The sequence below is a fragment of the Symphalangus syndactylus genome, chromosome 17 (assembly GCF_028878055.3).
Source record: "Symphalangus syndactylus isolate Jambi chromosome 17, NHGRI_mSymSyn1-v2.1_pri, whole genome shotgun sequence".
In the NCBI taxonomy this organism is placed as follows: domain Eukaryota; kingdom Metazoa; phylum Chordata; class Mammalia; order Primates; family Hylobatidae; genus Symphalangus; species Symphalangus syndactylus.
The window spans coordinates 19,278,669-19,301,972 of NC_072439.2; the positions used below are offsets into that span (position 1 = coordinate 19,278,669).

The 23,304-nt window shown below is 45.2% G+C and overlaps 1 protein-coding gene across 3 annotated transcripts; it reads left to right on the top strand.

Moving 5' to 3' along the window:
- Positions 1-6,157: 6,157 nt before the first annotated feature.
- LOC129466591 (pregnancy-specific beta-1-glycoprotein 6-like) lies at positions 6,158-23,221 on the top strand. Of its 3 annotated transcripts, none has more exons than XM_055250353.2 (6): positions 6,158-6,323; positions 7,533-7,898; positions 13,510-13,788; positions 16,512-16,790; positions 17,191-17,445; positions 20,845-21,512. In XM_055250353.2, the coding sequence occupies exons 1-6, from the start codon at positions 6,260-6,262 to the stop codon at positions 20,910-20,912; spliced, it is 1,311 nt and encodes a 436-aa protein (XP_055106328.1). In that variant the 5' UTR covers positions 6,158-6,259; the 3' UTR covers positions 20,913-21,512. The 3 variants fall into 3 exon arrangements, with proteins under 3 accessions (XP_055106328.1, XP_055106327.1, XP_063477103.1); XM_055250352.2 differs by lacking the exon at positions 20,845-21,512 and adding an exon at positions 22,512-23,221 and having other exon boundaries at positions 6,164-6,323; XM_063621033.1 differs by lacking the exons at positions 16,512-16,790; positions 17,191-17,445; positions 20,845-21,512 and adding an exon at positions 14,188-14,514 and having other exon boundaries at positions 6,203-6,323.
- Positions 23,222-23,304: the final 83 nt, after the last annotated feature.

Here is a 23,304-nt window from a genome sequence, read left to right on the forward strand (position 1 = left end):
AGAATGGGGTGAGCCCTCCCATGTTTCCAGGCCAGGTCTCTGAAGAGAATCCTCCATCTTCAGTAACAATGCCTAAGAAGATGACATGGACTTGGTCCTGATATGCAGCCATCCCTGTATACCCTTCCCCTGCTGCAGGGCCATACCAGTCCAGGGCCCAAATCTTCAGCTGCAGAGCTGAGAGACAACATGGGATACCCAGCATCACTTACCGTCTTCCAGTCCACTGCAATGGCAACTGGCATGGCCCATTTACCCCTGAGGACAACAATCTGCTGACCCATAGTTTCTAAGTGTCAGACTTTCCTGGCTTCTCTGAGCCCAAGCTACTTTCACTCTGCTGAACTCTTCTTCTCCCCACAGGTGTCATTGCCTTAGCAGACACCTCTTTCAGCTGCAGCTAACAGGTAAGCCAAGACCCAGACCCCAGAGGATAAACAAGGATTTCAAAACCTACTGTGTCCAATGGAGATGCCCACTTGTGGGTGGCAAGCCACCCAGGTGCCGAGGCAAGAGACCAAGGGCACGAGATCTTCCAGTATAATAAAATATAAAACAAGAATAGTTATACCAGATATAGATCCTAGATATGACTATATACGAATATCATTAATCATTAGTTGGTAGCAATTACTCATTATTCCAATATTATAATAATCCTCGCTCTATAATCATAACCTAGGAAAAGCCAGGCCATACAGAGATAGGAGCTGAGGAGACATAGTGAGAAGTGACCAGAAGACTAGAGTGTGAGCCTTCTGTTGTGCCCAGACAGGGCCACTAGAGGGCTCCTTGGACTAGCGGTAACACCAGCGTCTGGGAAGACGCCCGTTGCTAAGCGGACCATGGTCTAGCTGTAGCCTCAGTGTCAAGGAAAAACACACGCTACTTAGCAGACCGGAAAAGGGTGTCTCCTTTTCCCTGGAGGAGTTTAAAGAAGACTCCACTCCTCCAACTCTTGTGGAGGGCCTGACATTACTCACATCCACCCGCAGTTATCCGGAGGCCTAACCATCTCCCTATGATGCTGTGCTTCAGTGGTCACACTCCTAGTCCACCTTCATGTTCCATCCTGTACTTGTGGCTCTGCCATTTAGTTTGCAGTAGCAAATTAGTGAAAGTACTAAAAGTCTCTAATAAGCAGAAATAATGGTGTAAGCTCTCTCTCTCTTTCTCCTCTCTCTCTCTGCCTTGGCTGCCAGGCAGGGAAGCGCACCCTGTCCAGTGGACACATAAGCCATGCGGCCTTGCCTATAATTGGAGATGGCTCACACTCCTTATCCTGCCCCTTTGTCTTGTATCCAATAAATATCAACACACCCTGGCATTCGGGGCCACTACCAGTCTCCATGTCTTGGTGGTAGTCATCCCCCCGGCCCAGCTCTCTTTTCTTTTATCTCTTTGTCTTGTGTCTTTATTTCTACAATCTCTTGTCTCTGCACACAGGGAGAAAAATCCACCGACCCTGTGGGGCTGGTCCATAAACCTACTATACAGAGACAAAGAAGTAGAGACATATACAACTCCCCTAACAACACTGTATCCCAAAACAATGTCCTCTCTGCCCCTCATCATGGTATTCACTGCCTCTCACCATGTAGGCAAGTGCTTCCAGGGTCTTACAATTCTTCCACAGGAGGCAATGCACACTTTAACATAGCACTTCAGCAAATAAAGTGGTGAGAGTTTACCTACTTAGATAAAGCTTCTTAAAAGATTCTCCCAAATTTCCCCCTGAAGAAGACAGAAAACGCTTTCCCAATTGTGAAACAATGGCCTCCCTACCTTTTAAAAATGTACCCCTGAATAGCCAAAACAATCTTGCCAAAATAAATTGTAGGACTCGAACTTTCTTATTTGAAATCTCACAAAGGAGTACAATTATTAAAACAGAAGCTGCTGGCAAAAGAATGGACATAAAGACAAATGGGATACAATTGAGAGTATAGAAATAAAGCCTCACAGTTATGGTCAATTACTCTTTGAAGAGGGTGTCAAGACAATTTAATGAAGGGGCAATTCTCCTTTCAAATGATAGTGCAGAAACAACTAGAAAACTGCATGCAAAACAGTGAATTTAGATAACTCTACCTCCCACCATATCAAACAATTCTCTAAGAAATTGATCAGTGAGTTAAATGTAAGACCTATAACCATAAAAACATCTTAAAATAGACATAGAGGTAACTATTGATGACCTCAAATGTGCAATAGATTCTTAGATATGATACAAAAGCATGACAAACAAGAAAAAAGGATAAATTTGGCTTTATCAAGATGCGAGACATTTATGCATCAAAGGAAATTATCAAGAAAATAATTAATAGACATACAATGAGAGAAAATACTTGCAAACCACAAATACGCAGATTTTATGTCCAGATAATATAAAGAACTAGCTACAACTCAATAACAAAACGACAAACAATCCAATTTATAAATGGGCAAAAGACTCAAATAGATATTTCTTCAAAGAAGATATACAAATAAGAAGGACATGAAAAGATACTCAGCATTATTAGTCATTAGGAAAATACAAAGTCAAAGCTGCAATGAGACACCATGTCACACCTACAAAACTGGCTAACACTCTTTTAAAATGTTAAATAACAGGTAGCAGCATTAGGAAGAATTTGGAATCCTCATACATTGCTGGTGAGAATATACAAAGGTACAGCCGCTAGGAGAAACAGTTTTGCTGTTCCTCAAAAAGCTAATGATAGAATTCTCATTTGAAACAACATCAATTCCTAGGTATATATCCAAAGAATTAAATCCAGGGACTCAAACAGGTACTTGCATGGGAATGCTGATTGCAGCATTATTCACAAGAGATAAAATATGAAAACAATCCAAGTGCTCATCAACACATGAATAAATAAATATGGTGACACATACAACAGAATGTTAATCTACCATAAAGAGGAATGAAGCACTGACATCTGCTAGAAGATGCATGGACTTTATGTCAGAAACAAAATAACATAATTGTACAATTTCATTTATATGAAATATCAAGAATAGGCAAATTCATAGAGACAGAGTAGAGATGATCAAGGTCTAGGGTGGAACATACAGGGAGTTATTGTTTAAAAGATACAAAGTTTGGTTTAAAATGATAAAAATTTTCTAGGAAAAATAGTGGTGATGGTAATATAACACTGTGTATGTGGTTAATTTCACTTGATTGTGCATTTTAAAGTGGTCAAAATAGCACATTATTCACAGAACTGTGAAAAATCGATTTCTATTATTTAATTCACCTAGGCTGAGATGTTTGTTATGGCAGCTGAAGCCCATGAATACATCATCTGACCCAGTGTTTTCAATGAAACGCATCAGTTTTTCAATCAAGTTAGCTGGAAGCTCCTGTCCCCAGTAGAACCAGAGGCCCCAAAACGAGAGCTCCAGCAGGGGCTACTCAGCACAGGTCCCATAGGGCAGCCTCAGTGTCAGGCCCTGGATGGCATGTGAGGCCACAGCGATACAACCACAGGGTGAAAGTGTAAGTATTTTTACTACTTACAGACACTGGGGAGCACTCGGCACACCTGGAGACCACAGAAACAGAGGTCAGTGAGCCCAGGCAGGGAGGAGAGAAGAGACCGGTAAGCCAATGGCTTTATTAAGCCCAGGGTGTTATCTGACAGGTTTCCAGCAGGGAGATTTAATGGATGTGTTCAAAGCAAGCAGCAAACACTGGGACCAGGAGCTCACGCTGTGACTGAGAGGTGGTCACTTTAAATGTGAGGGCGAATGTCAGAATGATCAGTTTAAAGAAAGCAGCTGGAGAGAGGGGAGCCCAGCACACCAAGCAGGAGAGATGCCTCTAAGATTTTATCTCTGGCCACCAACTGGAGCCATTTGAACCAGATACAGTATTGGAAACTGCCATGGTGACCAAGCCCTGCCTCTGATTTGAGGCAAATAATCTTACACCTTAAAAAATGAATGCCAAGGCAACATGACACTATGAGCATGATGACATCCAGGTACACCAGCAGGGTGTAGTACTGTGCCCTGGAGTCAGAATCCTGGGTTCTGGTCCCTGGGAGTGAGAAAATGAAAATGAGTTGTCCCTCCCCGCCCTGACATTGATCTTCCCACCCTGCTGCTCCCTATTCTGCTCCCAAGCCCATGTGCAGTGCTCAGCCCCAGACATCACTGCCCCCAGGGTATACACAGTGCCGCCTACTGCACACAAACTCACAGAAGGTGACAAAAATCTGCGTTTGGGACATCTGATTGTCAAAGAGGGAGAACAGTGAATGTAGAGCCACAGAGAATGGGACTCACAGGGCTGGAAGGTGACGGAGCTGTAACATAATACATGTGTGACCTCCTGTGAAGTGTACAGATCCATGTGGAATAAAACATGCAGCCTGGCCTGGGATTGCTGCTGTTCACACTTCCCTCAATGTCCACCAGAGGGCGACAGAGTCCCTCCCAGCCTGGAGCCTTCCGAGGGGATGCCAGCCTCCCTCAGGGGAACCCACATCCCAGCAGGGTCCATCCTCACCAGGGTCACTTTGGCACCAGTCTTCAGCGCACTCCGTGCTCCCCACAGGGACTCTGTCAGCTCCTCCCTGACCTGGCGGCCGCCAACCTAACACCACTCTCTCTGCAGGTAGCTCCTGCCCCACACACCTGCTCCTTCCCTGGGCCCAGCTAAAGGCATCTCCTAGGACAGCGCTGGTGCACGTGACGCCACACTGGGCACTTTCCCCTCGTGACATCCCTCCAATCTCACCAACTCTTTCTGTCACTGCTCCCTAAATGCCCGCCCCTGCTCCATCTGTCCTGTTCTCTGGGGCATCCCAGGCCAAGCCTAGCACTGACACAGAACAGCGGCTGCCTCAGGGCCCACAGCCTCCCCAGGAATCATCCAGGCACCCTGTGACCTGCCTGCCCGCTGCACCCCGGGGGGCACAGAGCGCGTGTGATGCTCACACACAGGCACCATCCGGGATGTGGCCACCTGCCCCCAGCTGTCCCTTGGGAAGACAGACCTCTCCTGTGTGCTTGCGGGGAGAAGGGGGGTGTTATTGCTCTTTGCTCCCAGAACACAACTCACCCCCACCCGCCCTCTCAGGTGTGAGCAACGTCCCTCCAGACAGGCTCTCTGGCCACTGCCTGTTCCTCCTCTACAGAGAGTAGCTTGGCCAGGTCAAAATCTTCAGGACAGACCCCTGGGTATGTCAGCACATGGAGGGCTGAGCCCATCATGGCCACGGAGTAAGTAGGGATGAATCTCTCCAGCTCTGAACCCCTGCACTGTCCTAGGCTCCCCTTCCTGCGTCTCAATGAGCCATGTCCCGTGGGGTTCCTGGGTAACTCCCCACTTCCTCCTGCACCACAACGGGGAAGGTGTGGTGACCACAGGACAATCAGCTGGGCAGAGAAGAGAGGACCTCAAAGATGGTCAGGAAGAACATGAGAAACCCTGAGCTCCAGCTCAGCCACCAGACCCCAGGGAGCCACAGAGTGACCGAGAACTGTCCCTTTGACTTTGGGACTCACAGCCCCCACTGAGCAACCAGCACAGGCCTCTCCTCCCAAGACGCATGAGAGATTCACCCTGCACACCTCCACGAAGGACAGTTTCCTCTGGGACACGCAGGTTCTGAATGTCCACCCTTGGAAGCTGCAGCCAAGCTAGACACGATTAGAGAAGGGAAGGGTCCCTCTCACCAGGCAACACACAGCTCACCCACAACACAATGGTGTGTCACTGTGACAGAGACCTGATGCAGCTGCAGCCTCCTGCACTGAAGGGGAGAGCCAGATGGGGATGAAAGAGGGCAAAGGGCGTGAATGTGCACCCCGACCCAGAGCCATGGGGACAGCAGGAGGCTGACGCCAAGGACTGTGCTTACCCAACTTGCAGGGTATGTGTGTGACTGTGTGGGTCTGTGTGTGTCTCTTCTGTGTGTGTGTGTGTGTGTCTCTGCACAAAGTGTGTGTTGAGGTTTGGTGAAAGAATCACTGCTGAAAAAGGCAGAGGCCTCCACAATTCCCAGGGAACTGAAACACAGACAAAAGGAAAAACAGAAGGAGGGACAAGGAGGCAGGACTGAGAGAGGAGGGGACAGAGAGGTGTCCTGGGCCTGACCCCACCCATGAGCCTGAGAAGTGCTCCTGCCCCAGGAAGAGGCTCAGCGCAGAAGAAGGAAGGACAGCACACCTGACAGCCGTGCTCAGGAAGCTTCTGGATCCTAGGCTCATCTCCACAGAGGAGAACACGCAGGCAGCAGAGACCATGGCGCCCCTCTCAGCCCCTCCATCCACACAGCGCATCACCTGGAAGGGGCTCCTGCTCACAGGTGAGGAGACAACTTCCTGGGAGAGGACAGGAGGAGGAAGTAGAGTCACTGGATGGGGTCTCCTGTAGAGGATCGATTCTAAAAAATAAAAGAAGCCACCACTTTGGGAGGCTGAGGTTGGTGGATCACAACATCAGTCTGGCCAACACAGTGAAGCCCTGTCTCTACTAAAAATACAAAAAATTAACCAGGTATGGTGGTGTGCCCCTGTAATCCTAGCTCCTCGAAAGGCTGAGACAGGAGAATCACGTGAACCCAGGAGGCGGAAGTTGCAGCAAGCCGAGAGAGCGCCACCGCACGCCAGCCCGGGTGACAGTACGAGACTCTGTCTCAAAAAAAAAAAGAGAAAAGAAAAAAAGGAAAGAAGGCTCTGTTGGAGCCTGGATAGGGGAAAATACACCACAGAGGGACAGGGGTCAAAACAGGAAAGCCACATTGAACCGGAATTGGTAAGAAGTAGGAAAATCTTAAGTGTTCTGTTTTCCTGATTAATCATCAGGGGCCACCACATTTTGAAAAATGATAATAATAACTATATCAGATGACACTTCAAATAAAAATATAAGCAGGGTATGAAACACTGTCCTCAGCAAAAAACATCAACAATTGGGGGAAAACAAAAAACACCCCGGGCATGGAGGGCCCTGAGAACTCTCACATCTACAGGAGTCTGCAGCCTGTTCCAGGCACTGGGATGCAACCAAGATCACAAAAGTCCCTGTCCTCACAGAGCTCACGCTGCCATGAGGAGGAAGACAGACATAGAAAGAGATCTAGAATGTGAGGTCAGGTGTTGACAAGAACCCTGGAGGGAGCAGAGCAGGGAAAGGTCAGAAAGGGAAGACCCAGGGTCTCTGAAGGAGGTGTCAGGAAAGAAGTCTAAGGATGCCCTGATGTGAGCAGGACCTGAGGGCAGTGTGCAGGGGGCCGTGCCGACCCCTGGAGAAGAGGATTCCAAACAGAAAAATGCCAAGGTCAGAAGTGTTGAAGGAATGGGGATAATGCTGCTGACCATGACCTAGTAGGACAGTAGGACAGACACACAAACACACATGCCCCTTTTGTGTGTGTGTGTGTGTGAGTGCGTGTGTGTGTGTGTGTGTGTCTGCAAGGCTGAGGATTGAAGAGAACTTCTCAAGACACAGGGCCCCAACTTTTCACTCCAATACATACATATCAATATTAACTGATGCTCTCTCCTCCTCCTAGCATCACTTTTAAACTTCTGGAACCCGCCCACCACTGCCCAAGTCACTATTGAAGCCCAGCCACCAAAACTTTCTGAGGGGAAGGATGTTCTTCTACATGTCCACAATTTGCCCCAGAATCTTACTGGCTACATCTGGTACAAAGGGCAAATGACGGACCTTTACCATTACATTACATCATATGTAGTAGACAATCAGATAATTATATCTGGGCCTGCATACACTGGACGAGAAACAGTATATTCCAATGCATCCCTGCTGATCCAGAATGTCACCCGCGAGGACGCAGGATCCTACAACTTACACATCAGAAGGCGAGGTGATGAGACTACAGGAGTAACTGGACATTTCACCGTCACCTTATACCGTGAGTGATTCCACATGATCCCTGGGTACTGAGGGACAGGGGTCACTTCTAATTCACACACACAGGATTGTCAGGCATGGACTGTGCCTGTGTCCCTCTGTGCATTATGTCCCATGCTGGGGTTTGGACATTTAGTGCAGGACATACACAGAGGAGACAAATTTCAACAGATCAGAATTCCTTTCCCGCATCCAGACCCTGCAGACACTTGCTGCAGAGGAAGGACAGTCTGATGGGGGGACTCAGCAGCCGGAGATCAGTCTCAGTCAAGCACCTCATGCCCTCTTCATAAATTTCACCCTGAGAAAGACCCTGGAGAACTGAGTAGAGCTTGGCCTGAGGGGCCCGCTGAGATACTCTCAGAGAAGCTCAGCCCTAGAAGCCTCAACCCCAGACCCCTGTCCCTAAATCCTTACTCCAGATAAACCTGAGGACCCTGTGCCAAGACTGGGCTGTGGCTTCTTGGGCAGGGCTTACTGGGACCAAGGATTTACCAGCTGTCTGAGGACTGTGTCTCCTGGAGCTGCTCACCAGCCAGGGCTCAGCCCTCAGAGCCTCATCTGGGCAAGGGCAGACCTTTCTTCACCTGAGGCTCAGAGTGGAGAGGACAGAAAGACAAGCTTTGTAGACCATCAGCCAACTGCCTTGGGAGGCTTAGGACAGTCCATAGAAAGTCTAATGTCCCCAGAAGCAGAAACAGAAGAGAGAAGATGTACCTGGTAGCAGCTTGTCCACAGGGATCTGACCTAAATGTGCTTTCTCATGGAAGCAAATGAGTAATAAATGCTGTTTGTGTGAACACCTCCACTGTGCCAAGCATTAGGTCAGGTGACTGTGAATAATTTAAAATTTATTCACAGATAGCATGAAAAGCCACAGTCCACTTGCCATTTAGCTTATTTGATTGACAGAAAACTGAGGCACAGGAAGGCACAATCACTGAAGCAGAGTCACACAAACACAAAGGGGAGATCAGGGTCACATGAGGTCTGTCTGCAGCCACAGGCCCATCCTCTCCTCCACCAGAAGTGAGGGCTTACTGGGTTCCAAGGACCCCATAGTCATTTATTGGCTGAAATCCTCTCTTCTTAGGCATCCAAACCTCAGAGGAGTGAGAGCAAATGGTCAGCTGATTAGTCTATACCCCAGAACTGAATCACCTGCCTCAACCGTCAGAGTCAGTGCAAAAAAACTGTCCAGGCCTCCCCCTCAGATCTTCATCCCATCCCTGAACCTGAAATCGTGTGTTTCCCAAAGTGTCCATGTCACTGTTATGAGAGGATCAAGGAGAGGACCTTGTTTTCTTTCCGCGCTCACCCCCTACACTAGCACAGGCCCAGCGAGAGAGACACACTCAGGAGCTCTCACATAACAAATGAAGGAATCGAATGAAGAATCGAATGATCCAAAACCTCTTTAGAGACTGGATCTTGGATGCAGAATCCTAGGAGGTTCTAGCCACACCTGTCCCTTGTCCTTCAGAGGCTGACACCCATGTTTCATCCCCCCACTACCTCTTGCCCCTAAAGACATCCCACCTCATGTAACTCTGAAGCTCTTTGGCCACTGGAGGGTTCTCAGGGCTCCTTGGTCCTGGACTGTGGAACTGGGGGCACCTGGTCCCAGGGGTCTCTGAAGTCAGTGTAGCCCTCACTGCTCACTGCCATGGTGTCTCTGCCTCTCTCTGCTTCTCTGTGTCCCTCATCTTCCTCCCACTTCATTCTGACTGGCAAGCCCTGTCCTGCACAGCTTCTTCCTCCACCCCTAGGCCTTCCGCAGACACTCCCTCTAACTAGGCTGGCTGTTCTGTTCCCTTCCCGCTAACACTGTGGCCTGGCCCACCTCCCAGGAATTAAGAAAGGTGCAGAAATCACTGGAGTTTCCACTCCTGCCAGGCTTCATCTCGAGCCAATGTCCCCAGGTCACTAAGAGAATGACCGTCCACTGTATTCCCATCCAGGGCTCTTTCCCTCTGTGAGGCTGACCTGTGGACAAGACCATGGGACAGGGGTAGGCAGTTCCTCCATCCACTCTTATAATTGCCAGACAAGTTCCTCTGGCCTCCTGCACACACACAAAAAAATATTGAAATGCTGATTTGTAGTCAAGAAATATTTTAACAACTCCAAGTCTGCCAAACAGGAGGACAGAGGTTTATTATTACTCAAATCAGCCTCCTCAGTGGATCAGGGGTTAGAGATTTTCAAGGATAGTTTCAGGGGCACACGACTACAGAATGAGTACTGCTGATTGTTTGGTGATGGGATCATGAGGGTGGAGGGAAATGATCTGTTTGTGCTTGAATCTGCCTCTAGGTAGGGACCACATGACTGGCTGAGCCATTAGTCATAAGTATGGATGAGGTCAGCTGGTTGCCAGAATGCAAAAGAATGAGAAACATCTCAAAAGACCAATCTCACGTTCTACAATAGTGATGTTATCTACAGGAGCAATTAGTTACAAATTTTGTAAACTCTGGCCAAATGACATTTGAGCAGTCAGGTATTATAGAAACTGTGCCTACATTTTAGCAGAATTCAGTTCCCTCCTATCATCTTAATCTCATGGTCTTTCACTAGTTTTACAAAGGCAGTCCCTGGGCAAAGTAAGGGTGTTAGTCTTATCGAGGAACTATTCTCATTCTTGCTTCAAAGTTAAACCATAAACTAAATTCCTCCCAAGGTTAGCCTGGCCTATGCCCAGGAATGAATGAGGACAGCTAGCCTGAGACTAGATGCCAGATGGAGTCAGCCATGCTAGTTTGCTCTCACTGTTGTAATCTTTGCACAGACTCACCAGAGTGTCGGTGGCTGGACAGGCCTGCAGTCCCCAAAGCCCATGGGCTCATTTCACCCGTTTCAATCGTGACTCCATCCTCAACCTGCTATGGAGCTCACATTCTCTAGTCACTTCCTAGAGACTTCTGGCTTCCTGTCAGGCAAATAACAAGCTTGAAATTTGTCACGCGGTTCTAACACTAAGTAAAAAGCTGAACAAACTCAAAAGTCAACAACTCGCTAAAATCCCTCAGAGACGGCTGGGCACAATGTCTCACGCCTGTAATCCCAGCACTTTGGGAGGCCGAGGCAGGCACAAATTCAGGAGATAGAGACCATCCTGGCTAACATAGTGAAACCCTGTCTCTACAAAAATACAAAAAATTAGCCGGGCGTAGTGGCGGGCGCCTGTAGTCCCAGCTACTTGGGAGGCCGAGGCAGGAGAATGGCATGAACCCAGGAGGCCTAGCTTGCAGTGAGCTGAGATCATGCCACTGCACTCCAGCCTGGGCGACAGAGCGAGACTCTGTCTGAGAACAAAAAAAATGCTGTTAGAGAAATGAAGAATGCTTTTGATGCTTACTGGTAGACTACACATAGCTGAGGAAGGAATCCCTAGCTTGAGGATGTGTCAATAGAAACTTCCAAAACTGAAACAGGAAAATTCAAAAAGAATGGGGAAAAAAAAAGCGGAACAACATATTCAACTTCATATTTAATATTTTTTTTTGACAATAGCAATTTTTAAATTTTGTAGTTGTGGGACAACTACAAAATTGTAACATGCATATAATGGGAATACTGGTGGTTTTGGGGACCAGCTGGAGGTGGCCAGGTCGGTGCTATCTGATGATTTTACTGCCTGTGCCACATACAACTGTTTCCTCATGACGATGCCGTTTTCATACATTGGAGTTCTTCATGTGGGGAGACACACGAGCCATTGGCATCTCACTTAGACTTTTCCTAATTCACACAAACTTAAACTCTTGTGGTGTTTCCTGAGCTTAAGAGAAAATGAAGAAAGCATTTCACATACCTGTTTTAGGGTCCTCCCCATTTTTCCTAACTCTGCAGAGAAATTAGAAGTAGGGAGTTCTTTCCATATTTACTAACATAACACACATCTCTTCTTTTAATTTGGCATCATTCCTCCCTTCATGTAATTGATGCACTGACTAGTCCTGTCCTTTTAACCGGACTCTCTCTACTTAAGGAGTTGCTAATTTCAAATCACCTTTGGCATCTTTCTTTGAGTATAATGTGATCCTGCTGGAATTCATGGCACACCTCAACATTATTTTGGTCTTAACAGAAATACTACTACCAGCAATTGATCTTAGATATTTGGACCATCAGTAAAAATTTCCACTTATGAAAACATTTTAATGTTTCCTCCAGATTTTTTTGTTGTTGTTACTAGAGTCAGAAGATAACATGAGGTCCAAATGCCTGACAATATTTTATGGGAAAATTCCAGTATTACAAATTGAGCATCGCAAATCCAGAAATCCAAAATCTGAAATGCTCCAAAACTCAACACTTCTGACCACTGATGTGATGCTAAAAATAAGCGCTCACTAGCACATTTTGGATTTCAAATTTTTCAGATTTGGGATGCTAAACCAGTAGATATACTGCAAATATTCCAAAATAAAAAAATAGCAATCCAAAACACTTGGTTATCTGTATGAATTATAGGCATGAGGCTGTACAGGAGATTTCTAGAACCTCCTCATCCTGCATAACTGAAACCGCACACGCACGGAACAACACCCTATTCCCCTGATCCCAGCTCCTGGAAACTACTATTCTACTCTCTGATTCACCCCGGAATCCACTGATATGAGGTACATAGAGTAGTCAAACTCAGAATCAGAGGGTAGAATGTCTAATGAGAGAAAGTATCTGCAACACTTCTTCCTAAATATTGGGCTAATATCCACCAAACACATATGGTCCATGAGGGCCAGACTTCCATCGTCAGTTCATGATCGCCATTTCCACCAGTCAGTTCTGCATTTGCAAACATCCACATGTATTTCCAGAAAGATTCACATGGTCTTCTCCTGCCCTCTACAGGGGGAGGGGGGCATCATGGACCCAGAGCAGGCAACAGGGTCTTGGTCCAAAGCTATCAGCTCTTGCCTGTCCCCTTCACTCTTTGTAGGTCATTCCTTGGTCTCTCCTCTATCTTTAGAGGTCACTGGCTCAAGTCAGTCACTGTGAGACACCTGGGAAAACTGCCCCACCTTGTAGCTCCCCTGCCTGATGACTGAACTGACTTCCAGTCTTGACGCTGGTCTCCCCTGTGTTATTTCTGCTGAAGTACCCAGTCCCAGGCCAGGCTTTCCAGTACCCAAAAGGTTAAAGGACAATGGGAAGTTCCATCATCCATCTATAGGATGTCCTTGGAAAGGGAAGCTGCAGAGAAAACATACCTCGGGGGGCAAAGTAAGACTGAAACTAAGAAGATCCCAGCACTGCATGCTCCAAGTGAGGACCACAAGGTGGGCCAGGCAGGCAGTTGGAGACGGAGGGACTCAGAGAGGCACCAGGGGCTGTGACTGCTGGTCCTGTGTCTTTCCATGACCCAATGCTGCTGCTCAATTCACACTTCAGAAAGTCTGTGCTTCTCCCACATAAAGCAGGCAGTCTCACAATCTCTGAGCCCTCAGATTGCCATGCATCTGTCTTGCAAAACACACACCTGCCATGGGCTCTTAAGGACTTGGGTGGGCTGAGAGATGGGAAATACCAACTCTGATTGAAAAATGCCTTTGGAGGAATCAAAGGTGCCACACAGGGCAATCTTCTCTCTGTTTTCTGCACAGTGGAGACTCCCAAGCCCTCCATCTCCAGCAGCAACTTAAACCCCAGGGAGGCCATGGAGGTTGTGAAGTTAACCTGTGATCCTGAGACTCCGGATGCAAGCTACCTGTGGTGGATGAATGGTCAGAACCTCCCTGTGACTCCCAGGTTGCAGCTGTCCAAAACCAACAGGACCCTCTTTCTGTATGGTGTCACAAAGTATATTTCAGGACCCTATGAATGTGAAATACGGAACCCAGTGAGTGCCAGCCGCAGTGACCCAGTCACCCTGAATCTCCTCCGTGAGTATCTTCTGTTCCTCTGGGAGCCAGGCTGCCATCCCAAATACACATGGCCAGAGGCCAGGTCTCTCAGTCCCTCTCAGGTCCAAGTACAGAGACCTTTACCCCTGGACATCAAAGCTGGCCATGACTTTCTGCCCCAAGCAAACCAGAGTAGGCCTAGGCTTGATCAACAATAGGAGAAAAGAGGCTGCTCCTGTCATGGAGACTCAGGCTCCACAGCTTGTGATGGGAGAAACAGGTGAATGTCTCAGGCGCCAGATCAGTGAACACAGCGGGGATTTGGCTGGGACTTCAGTGCTGCGACTTGGCTCACAGGGTCACTGTGGCCCTTCCACAGACCAGGATTTTCCCTTCCCTCTGACAATATCACCTGTGACTTTATTCTCTTTGCTCCAGATGGCCTGGATGCCCCCACCATTTCTTTCTCATACACCTATTACCATACAGGGGAAGTCCCCAAGCTCTCCTGCCTCACAGACTCTCACCCACTGGCAGAGCATTCTTGGCTGATTGATGGGAAGTTCCACCAATCAGCACAAGTGTCCTTTATTCCCAAAATCACTAAAACATATAGAGGGGTCTATGTCTGTTTTATCCATAACTCAGCCACTGGTGGAACAAATCTCATAATCAAGAGCATGATAGTACCTGGTAAGTGGATCCCTGGAGCCTTGGCAATATGTGTTCCAGTGAAGTCCATCTAGCTATCAGGGAAGAGTCACCTGCCCTATGCAAAGGGAGAGGGAAAATCAAAACCCAGGACAGGGAATATGTTTCTGCTCCAAAACCACCAGCTTTTGCCTGTCCCCTTCACTCTTTCTAGATAATTCTTTAGACTATACACTAACAATGAACAATCTGAAAGGAAGTTAGGAAAAGACTTACACTTCACATTAATATCAAAAGGAATAAAATATTTTGGAATAAGTTTAATCAAAAAGGTCAAATGATTATACCCTGAAAACCAGAAAACATTCCTGAAAGAAATTAAAGACGATAGCAATATATGGAAAGACATTTCATTTTCATGGATTGGAAGACTCAATATTCTTAGAAAGACAATACCACCCAAAATGAGTTTCAGATTCAGGGCAACCTTTACCAGAATCCCAGTAACATTTTTTGCAGAATTAGAAAACTCTGTCCCAAATCTGACCTGACAGGCTCTTATTAATGACTGCCACAACAGAAACACTGAGAAAAAGATGCAACCATAGAAAGGTGGAAAGTTCTGATGACATAGAAAATAGCAATCAACCTTTCTCACATCCCAAAGCCTTCAAAAATATACGAGTGCAGCATAGCCAGTATGGAATTGACTGAAAACTAATCACCAAGCTAGAAACCTGGTGGGAGAAAAAAAAAGGGCAATAATATATTTGGCTTATCACCTCCCACTTTTGCCTGCTAATCTGATGCTGAAAAGAAATGCTCACTGAAGCATTTTAGACTTTGAATCTTTCAGATTTGGGATGCTAAACCAGTAAGTATATGACAAATATTTCAGAATCAAAAAATGTCAGAAATCCAAAATACTATTTGTCCTAAGTCTTATGCAGAAGAAATACTCAATCTGTGTGAACTATAGGCATCAAGCTGTACAGCAGAGCTCTAGAACCTCCCCACCTTGCATAACTGAAACTGCACAGCCATGAACAACTTCTGATTCTCCCCACTGCCAGCTCCTGGCAACCAGCAGTCTCTTCTCATATTCACTCTGGAATCCACTTACATGAGGTCCCTAGAGTAGTCGAACCCATGGAATCAGAGAGTAGAATGTCCAATGAAAGAAAATATTTGCAAAACTTCTCTCCAAATTTGTCTCATATCCATCAAACACACATGGCCCATGAGGACCAGATTTCCAGCAGTTCATTCCCACCCTTTCCACAAGTCAGTTCTGCATTTACAAATGTCCACATGTATTTCTGGAAAGATCCACATGTTCCTCACCTGCTCTCTGCAGAAGGAGAGGAAACTTAAATAACCCAGGACAGGGAACATTGTTCTCCAAAGCCACCAGCTCTTGCCTGTCGCCTTCACTCTTTCTAGATCATTCTTTGCACTCTGCTCTATCTTTAGAGGTCACCAGTTCAAGTAAGTCATCATGAAACACCTGCAAAAAACTGCCCCACCTTGTGCCTCCACTGCCTGATGAATGAACTGACCTCCAGGCTTGACTCTGGTCTCCCCTGTGTTATTTCTGCTGAAACATCCAGTCCTGTCTAGGCTGCTAAGTATTTTCAGGGTTTCAGGACAATGGGAAGTCCCATTATTACTCATCTCTAGAATGTCCTTGGAAATTGAAGCTGCAGAGAAATCACATCTAGGGGGGCAAAGTAGGATGGAATTTGGAAGGGGCCCAGCAGTTGCACATTCCAGGTAAGGAACCCAAGGTGAGCCAGCGAGTCAACTGATGAGGGAGGGACTGCGAGGGGTACCAGGGGCTGTGACTCCCACTGACGTGTCTGTCCATGACCCAATACTGCTGCTCAATTGACACTTGAGAAAGTCTGTGCTTCCCTAAGACAGAGCAGGCGGCCTCACAGTCTTTGAGCCCTTAGAGCATCATGCATCTGTCTTTTGACACACGCACCAGCTATTGGCTTTCAAGGAGTTGGGTGGGCTGACAGGTGGGAGATGCCAACTCTGATTGAAGGATGCCTGTGGAGGAATCAAAGGTGCCACACAGGACAATCTTCTCTCTGTTATCCACACAGCAAAGCTGCCCAAGCCCTACATCACCACCAAAAACTTAAACCCCTGGGAGAATAAGGATGTCATAGCCTTCACCTGTGAACCTAAGAGTGAGAACTACACCTACATGTGGTGGCTAAATGGTCAGAGCCTCCCGGTCAGTCCCAGGGTAAAGCAACCCATTGAAAACAGAACCCTCATTCTACCCAGTGTCACGAGGAATGAAAAAGGACCCTATCGATGTGAAATACGGGACCAATATGGTGGCATCCTCAGTGACCCAGTCACCCTGAATGTCCTCTGTAAGTATCTTTTCTTCCTCTTTGGGTCAGGACACAAGCTTAAATCCAAACGACCAGAGGCCAGGCCTCTCAGTCTCTCTCCGGTCCAAGTATAGACATCTTTACTTCTAAACATCCGAGCTGGCCATGTATCCCTGCCCTGGGAAAACCTGGGTAGGCACAGCCTTAACCAAGAATATAAGGGGAGGGGACGCTCTTGTCATGGGAGACTTGGGGCCCACAGCTTGTGATGGGAGAAACAGGTGAACTCCTCAGGCTTCAGCTCTGTGAACATAGAGGGGGTTCGGCTGGGACTTGAGGATGTGTCTTGGCTCAGAGTGTCACTGTGCCCCTTCAAGAGACCAGGAACATCCCCTTCCCTCGGATGTCATCACCTTTGGCTTTATTCTCTTTGCTCCAGATGGTCCAGACCTCCCCAGCATTTACCCTTCATTCGCAAATTACCGTTCAGGAGACAACCTCTCCTTGTCCTGCTTCGCAGACTCTAACCCACCGGCACAGTATTCTTGGACAATTAATGGGAAGTTTCTGCTATCAGGACAAAAGCTCTCTATCCCCCACATTACTACAAAGCATCGCGGGCTCTATGCTTGCTCTGTTCGTAACTCAGCCACTGGCAAGGAAAGCTCCAGAACTATAACAGTCAAAGTCTCTGGTAAGTGGATCCCAGCATCCTTGGCAATAGGGTTTTAGGTGGAGTCTATCTGGCTTTCAGAGAAGAGTCAGGAAAACATTTTTATTCCCAGCCTGTGTCCCATGGGCAGAAGCAAATCCCAAAATCTCCTCCTGTACCCTCCCAATTTGTCTCTACAGACTCTGTTCTCCTTGTTTTTCTGTTTTCTCATGGCTGACCTTGTGTCTGGCCTGAGAAAGGTAGGGAGGGGACTTTATCAGCCTTGAGCCCTATGTGATAGAAGAGGCTTCACAGAGGGACAAGAAGTAGAGTCCTCAAGATCAAGTTGCTTCTCGCTGTCACCAACACATCCCCTTCTGCCACGTCTTTGTTTTCTTGTACCTATTCCATGAGCTACAAGGAACATGTGAGGCTTTGAAACAAGCTCACGCTTTTCCCACAAATGAGAGGAGGAAGCCCCTTGGGTGAGGGAGGAGCAGCTCAGACTCTGCTTCCTGCTCTGCTCCGGGCTCCTCTGGTGACTGGCCATGCCTGACTCCACCTGGGGTGGGACCAGCATGTGTGGACGAAGAGCCCTGATGGCCTGTCCTGAATTTCGCTAAATCGAGCTGCCAGTTGAAGACAACCCTCCCCCGGGCCAGGCTGCAGGGAAATGAGAAGACAGGGAGCCTCAGGGCAGACTCCGGAGCTGCATCCTGGCTCTGAAGTCACCGGCTGTATGAGGCTGTGGGCACAGCACGTGGGACACAGCACAGAGGACAGTGACTGATGCAGAGCTGGAGAAATAGGGAGATTCGCGTCTGGGGCTCTGCATGGCAGGAAAGGGGCAACGCCAAAAAGTGTGTAATTATAGAGAGGGTAAGACTACCAGACACTTTATATATATCTAATATAAGACTTACCATTAACTACTTCTAAGTGTGCAATTTGGTGTTGTGTAACCATCACACTATCCATTTCCAGAACTTTTTCCTCTTACCATATTAAACCTCTGTACCCAATAAACAGTATCTCTCACTCCTTCTCCCCCTAACCCTTAGCACCCACCATTCTACTTTCTGTCTCTATGTAGCTGGCTATTCTAACTATCTTTTATAAATGGAATTATATGATAATTATCCTTTTGTGTCTGGCTTATTTAAGTTAGCATATCTTTAAGGTTCATCCATTTTGCACGATGTATTGGAATTTTATTCATTGTTAAGGTTGAATAACATTTCAATGTATAGATACACCTCATTTGCCTACCCACTTCTCTTTCAATGGACTTTTCAGTTGTTTCCATTTTTTGGCTATTGTGAGTAATGCTTCTCTGAACATCAGTGTACAAATATTTGTTCAAATTTCTTTCAGTTCTATGGGGAGCATGTCCAGAAGTGGAATTGCTGGATCAAATTTTAATTTATTGTTTAATTTTTTGACAAACAGCCACACCACCTTTTACAGTGGCTATAACATTTCCCATTCCCATCAGCAATGTACTAGAGCTGCAATTTTTCCATCTACTTGAAAACATCTGTTGTTTTGTGTTGCTGTCATTGTTGTTGTTTATCAAAGCCATCCTAAAGTGTGTGAGGTGATTTAACATTGTGGTTTTGATTTGCATATCTCTAAGTATTCGTGATGCTGAGGAACTTTGCGTGGGCTTATTGGATATTTGAATATCTTCCTTGGAGAAAACTCTATTTTAATCCTTTGTTTTTCATTGGGTTTTTGGATGTTTGCTGTTGTTGACTTGTAGCTTTTCATGTATTCTGGAAATTAATTTCTTATCACACATATAATTTGCAAATATTTGTATCATTTCACAGGTTGCCTTTTTACTTTCTTGATAATGTTCTTTGATGTATAAAACGTTTTGATTTTTATGAAGTCCAATTTAATCATCTTATTTTTTGCCTATGCTTTTGTTGTTACAACCAAGAAATCATTCTGAAATCCAGTATGATGAAGCTTTTCTTCTAAGAGTTGTATAGTTTTTGCTCTTACATTTAGATCTTTGATCTATTGTGGGTTAATTTTTTACATGGTGTTAGTTAAAGGTTCCACTCTTCTTGCCCTTGGATATCCAGCTTTCCCAATATGATTTGGTGAGAACACTGCCCCTTCCCCATTGACCGATCTTGGCACACTCGATGAAAATCATTTGGCCATATATGCAAGCATTTCTTTCTGGGCTATTATATTTCATTAATTTCTATGTTCTCCTTTATGCCAGTACCACACTGTATTGATTGCTGGGGTTTTGTAGTAAATGCTGAAATCAGGAAGGTGACTCCTCCAGCTTCATTCTTCCTCTTCAAACTATGTGTCTATTTAGAGTCATGAGATTCAATATAGATTTTAGGAAAGATTTTTCTTTTTCTGCAAAAATGTCACTGAGATTCTGATAGGAATTGTATTGAATCTGCAGCTCACTTTGGGTGGCACTGTCCTCCTAACAATATTGAGTCTTCCAACTCACGAAAACAAAATGTCTTTCAATTTATTGATGTCGTCTTTCATTTCTTTCAGCAGTATTTTGTAGATTTCAAGTATAATAATTTCACCTCTTTGGTTAAACTTATTCCTAAATATTTTATTCTTTTTGATGTTAATATAATTTGAAATTTCTTTTCTTAATTTCCCTTCAGATTATTCACGGTTTGTGTCTTGAAATACAACTGATGTTCGAATGTTGATTTTGTATTGTGCAACATTACTGAATTTATTTATTAATTCTAATAGGTTTGTTCCATCTTTAGGATTTTTTACATATAAGTTTAAGTTATGTGTAAACAGCAATAATTTTACTCCTTCCTTCCAATTTGGATGTCTTTTTTAAAATTCTTGCCTAATTTTTCTGACTGGACCTTTCAATACTATGTTGAATAAAACTGTCAAAAGCAGACATCCTTGTCTTGTTCCTGCTCATACAGGGAAGCTTTCAGCCTTTCTCCATTGAGTATGATGTTAGCATTGGATTTTTCACATATTGCCTTTATGTTGAGGTGGTTTCCTTCCATTCTTAGAATGCTTTTGTTATGAGAAAATACTGAATTTCATCAAATGCTTTTATTGATTCAATCTTATTACTGATTATAGTTCTATTCATATTTTTGTGTGTTTCTAGGAGTTTGTCTACTTCATCCAGATTATCCAATTTATTGGGATGCAATTATTTATAGTACTTTTGTAATCACTGTTCTATTAGAATTGTTAGTAATGCTTCATTTTTCTTTTTTTTTTTTTTTTTGAAGAGAGAGAGACAGGCTCTCACTCTGTAGGCCAGCCCAGGATGGAATACAGTGGTATGATTATGGCTCACTTCAGCCTCAACCTCCTGGGCTCAAGCAATTCTCCTTCTTCAACCTCCCAAGATGCTAGGGCTACAGGTGCATGCCACCATGCCCAGCTAATTGGATTTTCATTTTTTTGTAGAGACAGGGTCTCCCCAGGTTACCTATGCTGGTCCAAACACCTGGTCTCAAGAAATTCTACTGCTGTGACCTCCCAAAGTGCTAGGACTAAAACATGACCCACCATGCTCAGAGTCCATTTTCATTTCTGATTTTAGTAATTTTAAACTTTTCTCTTTTTTTTCTTAGTCAATCTAGTTAATGGTTGTCAATTTTGTTGATTTTATTTTGAAGAATCAACTTTTGGTTTCATTAATTTCATCTATTCTTCTTCCATTCTCCATTTTATTTATATCTACTCTAATCCTTATTATTTCCCTCATTCACTGTGCTTGGGTTTAGTTTGTTCTTCTTTCATGTCCTGAAGTATTAAAGTAGGTTGTTGATCTGAGATCTTTCTTCTCTTTTAATGTGAGAGTTTACAGTTATACATTTCTTGCGCAAGACTCAACTTCTCTGAACCTCTGATTCCTCCCCTGAAAATTGCAATGAGAGTATTTCTTCATACCATTCTTTTAAAGGTTTAATGCAGTCAATGAAACAAGATGCCATACACAGAGGAACCAATGTCAGCTGCTATATTACTACCATCATCATTAGCCTTGAGGTCAAATAGTCCTAGAATCAAATCTCAGATCCACCTGTCAGTAGCCATATGACACCAGGAAAGTTTTTACACCACTCTAAGCTTCTGTCTTTTCATCGGCAAAATGGAAATAATGTCACATGACAGGGTTATTGTGTGGATTAAATGAGCTACAGGTAAAATATTTAGCACAGGGCCTGGCACATAGGAAGTGCCCCTCAACTGTACCTACCTTTTTCCATATATATATGGAAAAAGAGGTAACACAAAAAACACTAGGACATGGTTACTGACTACTTGTAGGAGAGAAAGAAAAAAGCTAAGTGCAAAGAATCAAGCCTGGTTTGTTAGTTTTTACCAATTGAGATGCATCCAAGATGCGATTAGACATACAAGATAATTTATCAGGGAAGACACCTGTGAAGGAATGTGGGGCAGGCATGAAGGTAGCATGGGAGAACCCACAGACCACTATGCAGAGCTGATTCCTGTGATAAAGAAAGAGAAAGAAGTTTTAGGTACCAATGCAGTTCTAAGAGTTTTTGCAAGGCTGATGGGGAGTCCTCCAACCAGTCACCCATTAGAGTTAAAGAGAGCCTCAGAGAACTAGGCTTGCTTTCACACCCTTGCTGGGAGCCTGTGGGAAAGAAGCTTTCTGTGCAAAGGAGGTGGTGAATTTGAAATGCACAGACCTGGGCCTTCTGTCAATCAGGTCCTTGCCATGGAGACCTGGCAGGGTCTCCCTCATGGCTGCCACAACAGAGACACTGAGAAAAAGAAGCCACCATGAAAAGGTGCAAAGGTGGCAAGCTCTAGTGACATAGAAAATAGCAATCAGCCTTTCTCACATCCGAAAACCTTCCAAAATATCTGAGTGCAGTAGAGAATTGACAGAGGACTGATCACCAACCTAGAAACATGGTGAGAGGGGAAAAAAACTGCAAGAATATCATCATCTCCCATCAATTTTCCAACAGAAACAATGTAGTCCTTGAAGAAACAATTCTAGAGTACCTCATGTTACATGCTTGTTCCTCAGGCTCCACCATGTGAAATAACATCAACTTCATTCCTTCTTTTCTTTTCTTTTCTTTCCATGACAGCTCCTTCAGGAACAGGACGTCTTCCTGGCATTAATCCATTAGAGCAGCCGTGATGTCACTTCTGTATTTCAGGAAGACTGGCAGGTATGATGGCCTTTTCTCTTATCCTGGTTCCTGCAGGGCTGACTGCCATACTTGGGAGAGGGAAAAGACTTATTTGCCTGTATCTGGGACTGGATCTCCTCCATCCTCCACTAAACTCCTGCTTCTCAGCACTAATTCCTGCAGTTCCCTTTCTCCCTGGCCTTTATGCTCCCTGTACTCCACTGTCTTTTAGACATAACTATCTCCAGCCTCTGCTCATTTGTTTCTCAGATTCAAATGAGAAACACAATTCCACATGGTGAAACCCTCTTCATTATTTTTAACATCTCTCAATAGTGTAATTCTCTCCATTCCCAGAAAGCTCAACCACTCCTCAAAGTATTGCTTGACTTCTTGTCTCCAGACTTTGAAACCTTCCTTGCATATGACTGCCTCATTACCTTTCTAAAATCTAGTTAATTCACTTAATCAAGAATCTCCAGGGGTCTACTCTAGCCTATTTGATAAGTTCACATTTCTTCTATTTACTAAGATTTCTCACTTCCTTTACCTCTACTTCCTAGCATAATTCCTCCATCCTAATTAGAACTGTCTTCCTACACATCCCTGCCCCTTCACCCATACAGACATAAAATTCTTAGTTCCAATGCTATGTCTAAAAACAGAGTGAAACCTCCTCCACCATCTGCATTGCAGACTTAACCACACACTTCATCACAAGCAACATCTGACCTCATGGAGAACAAAG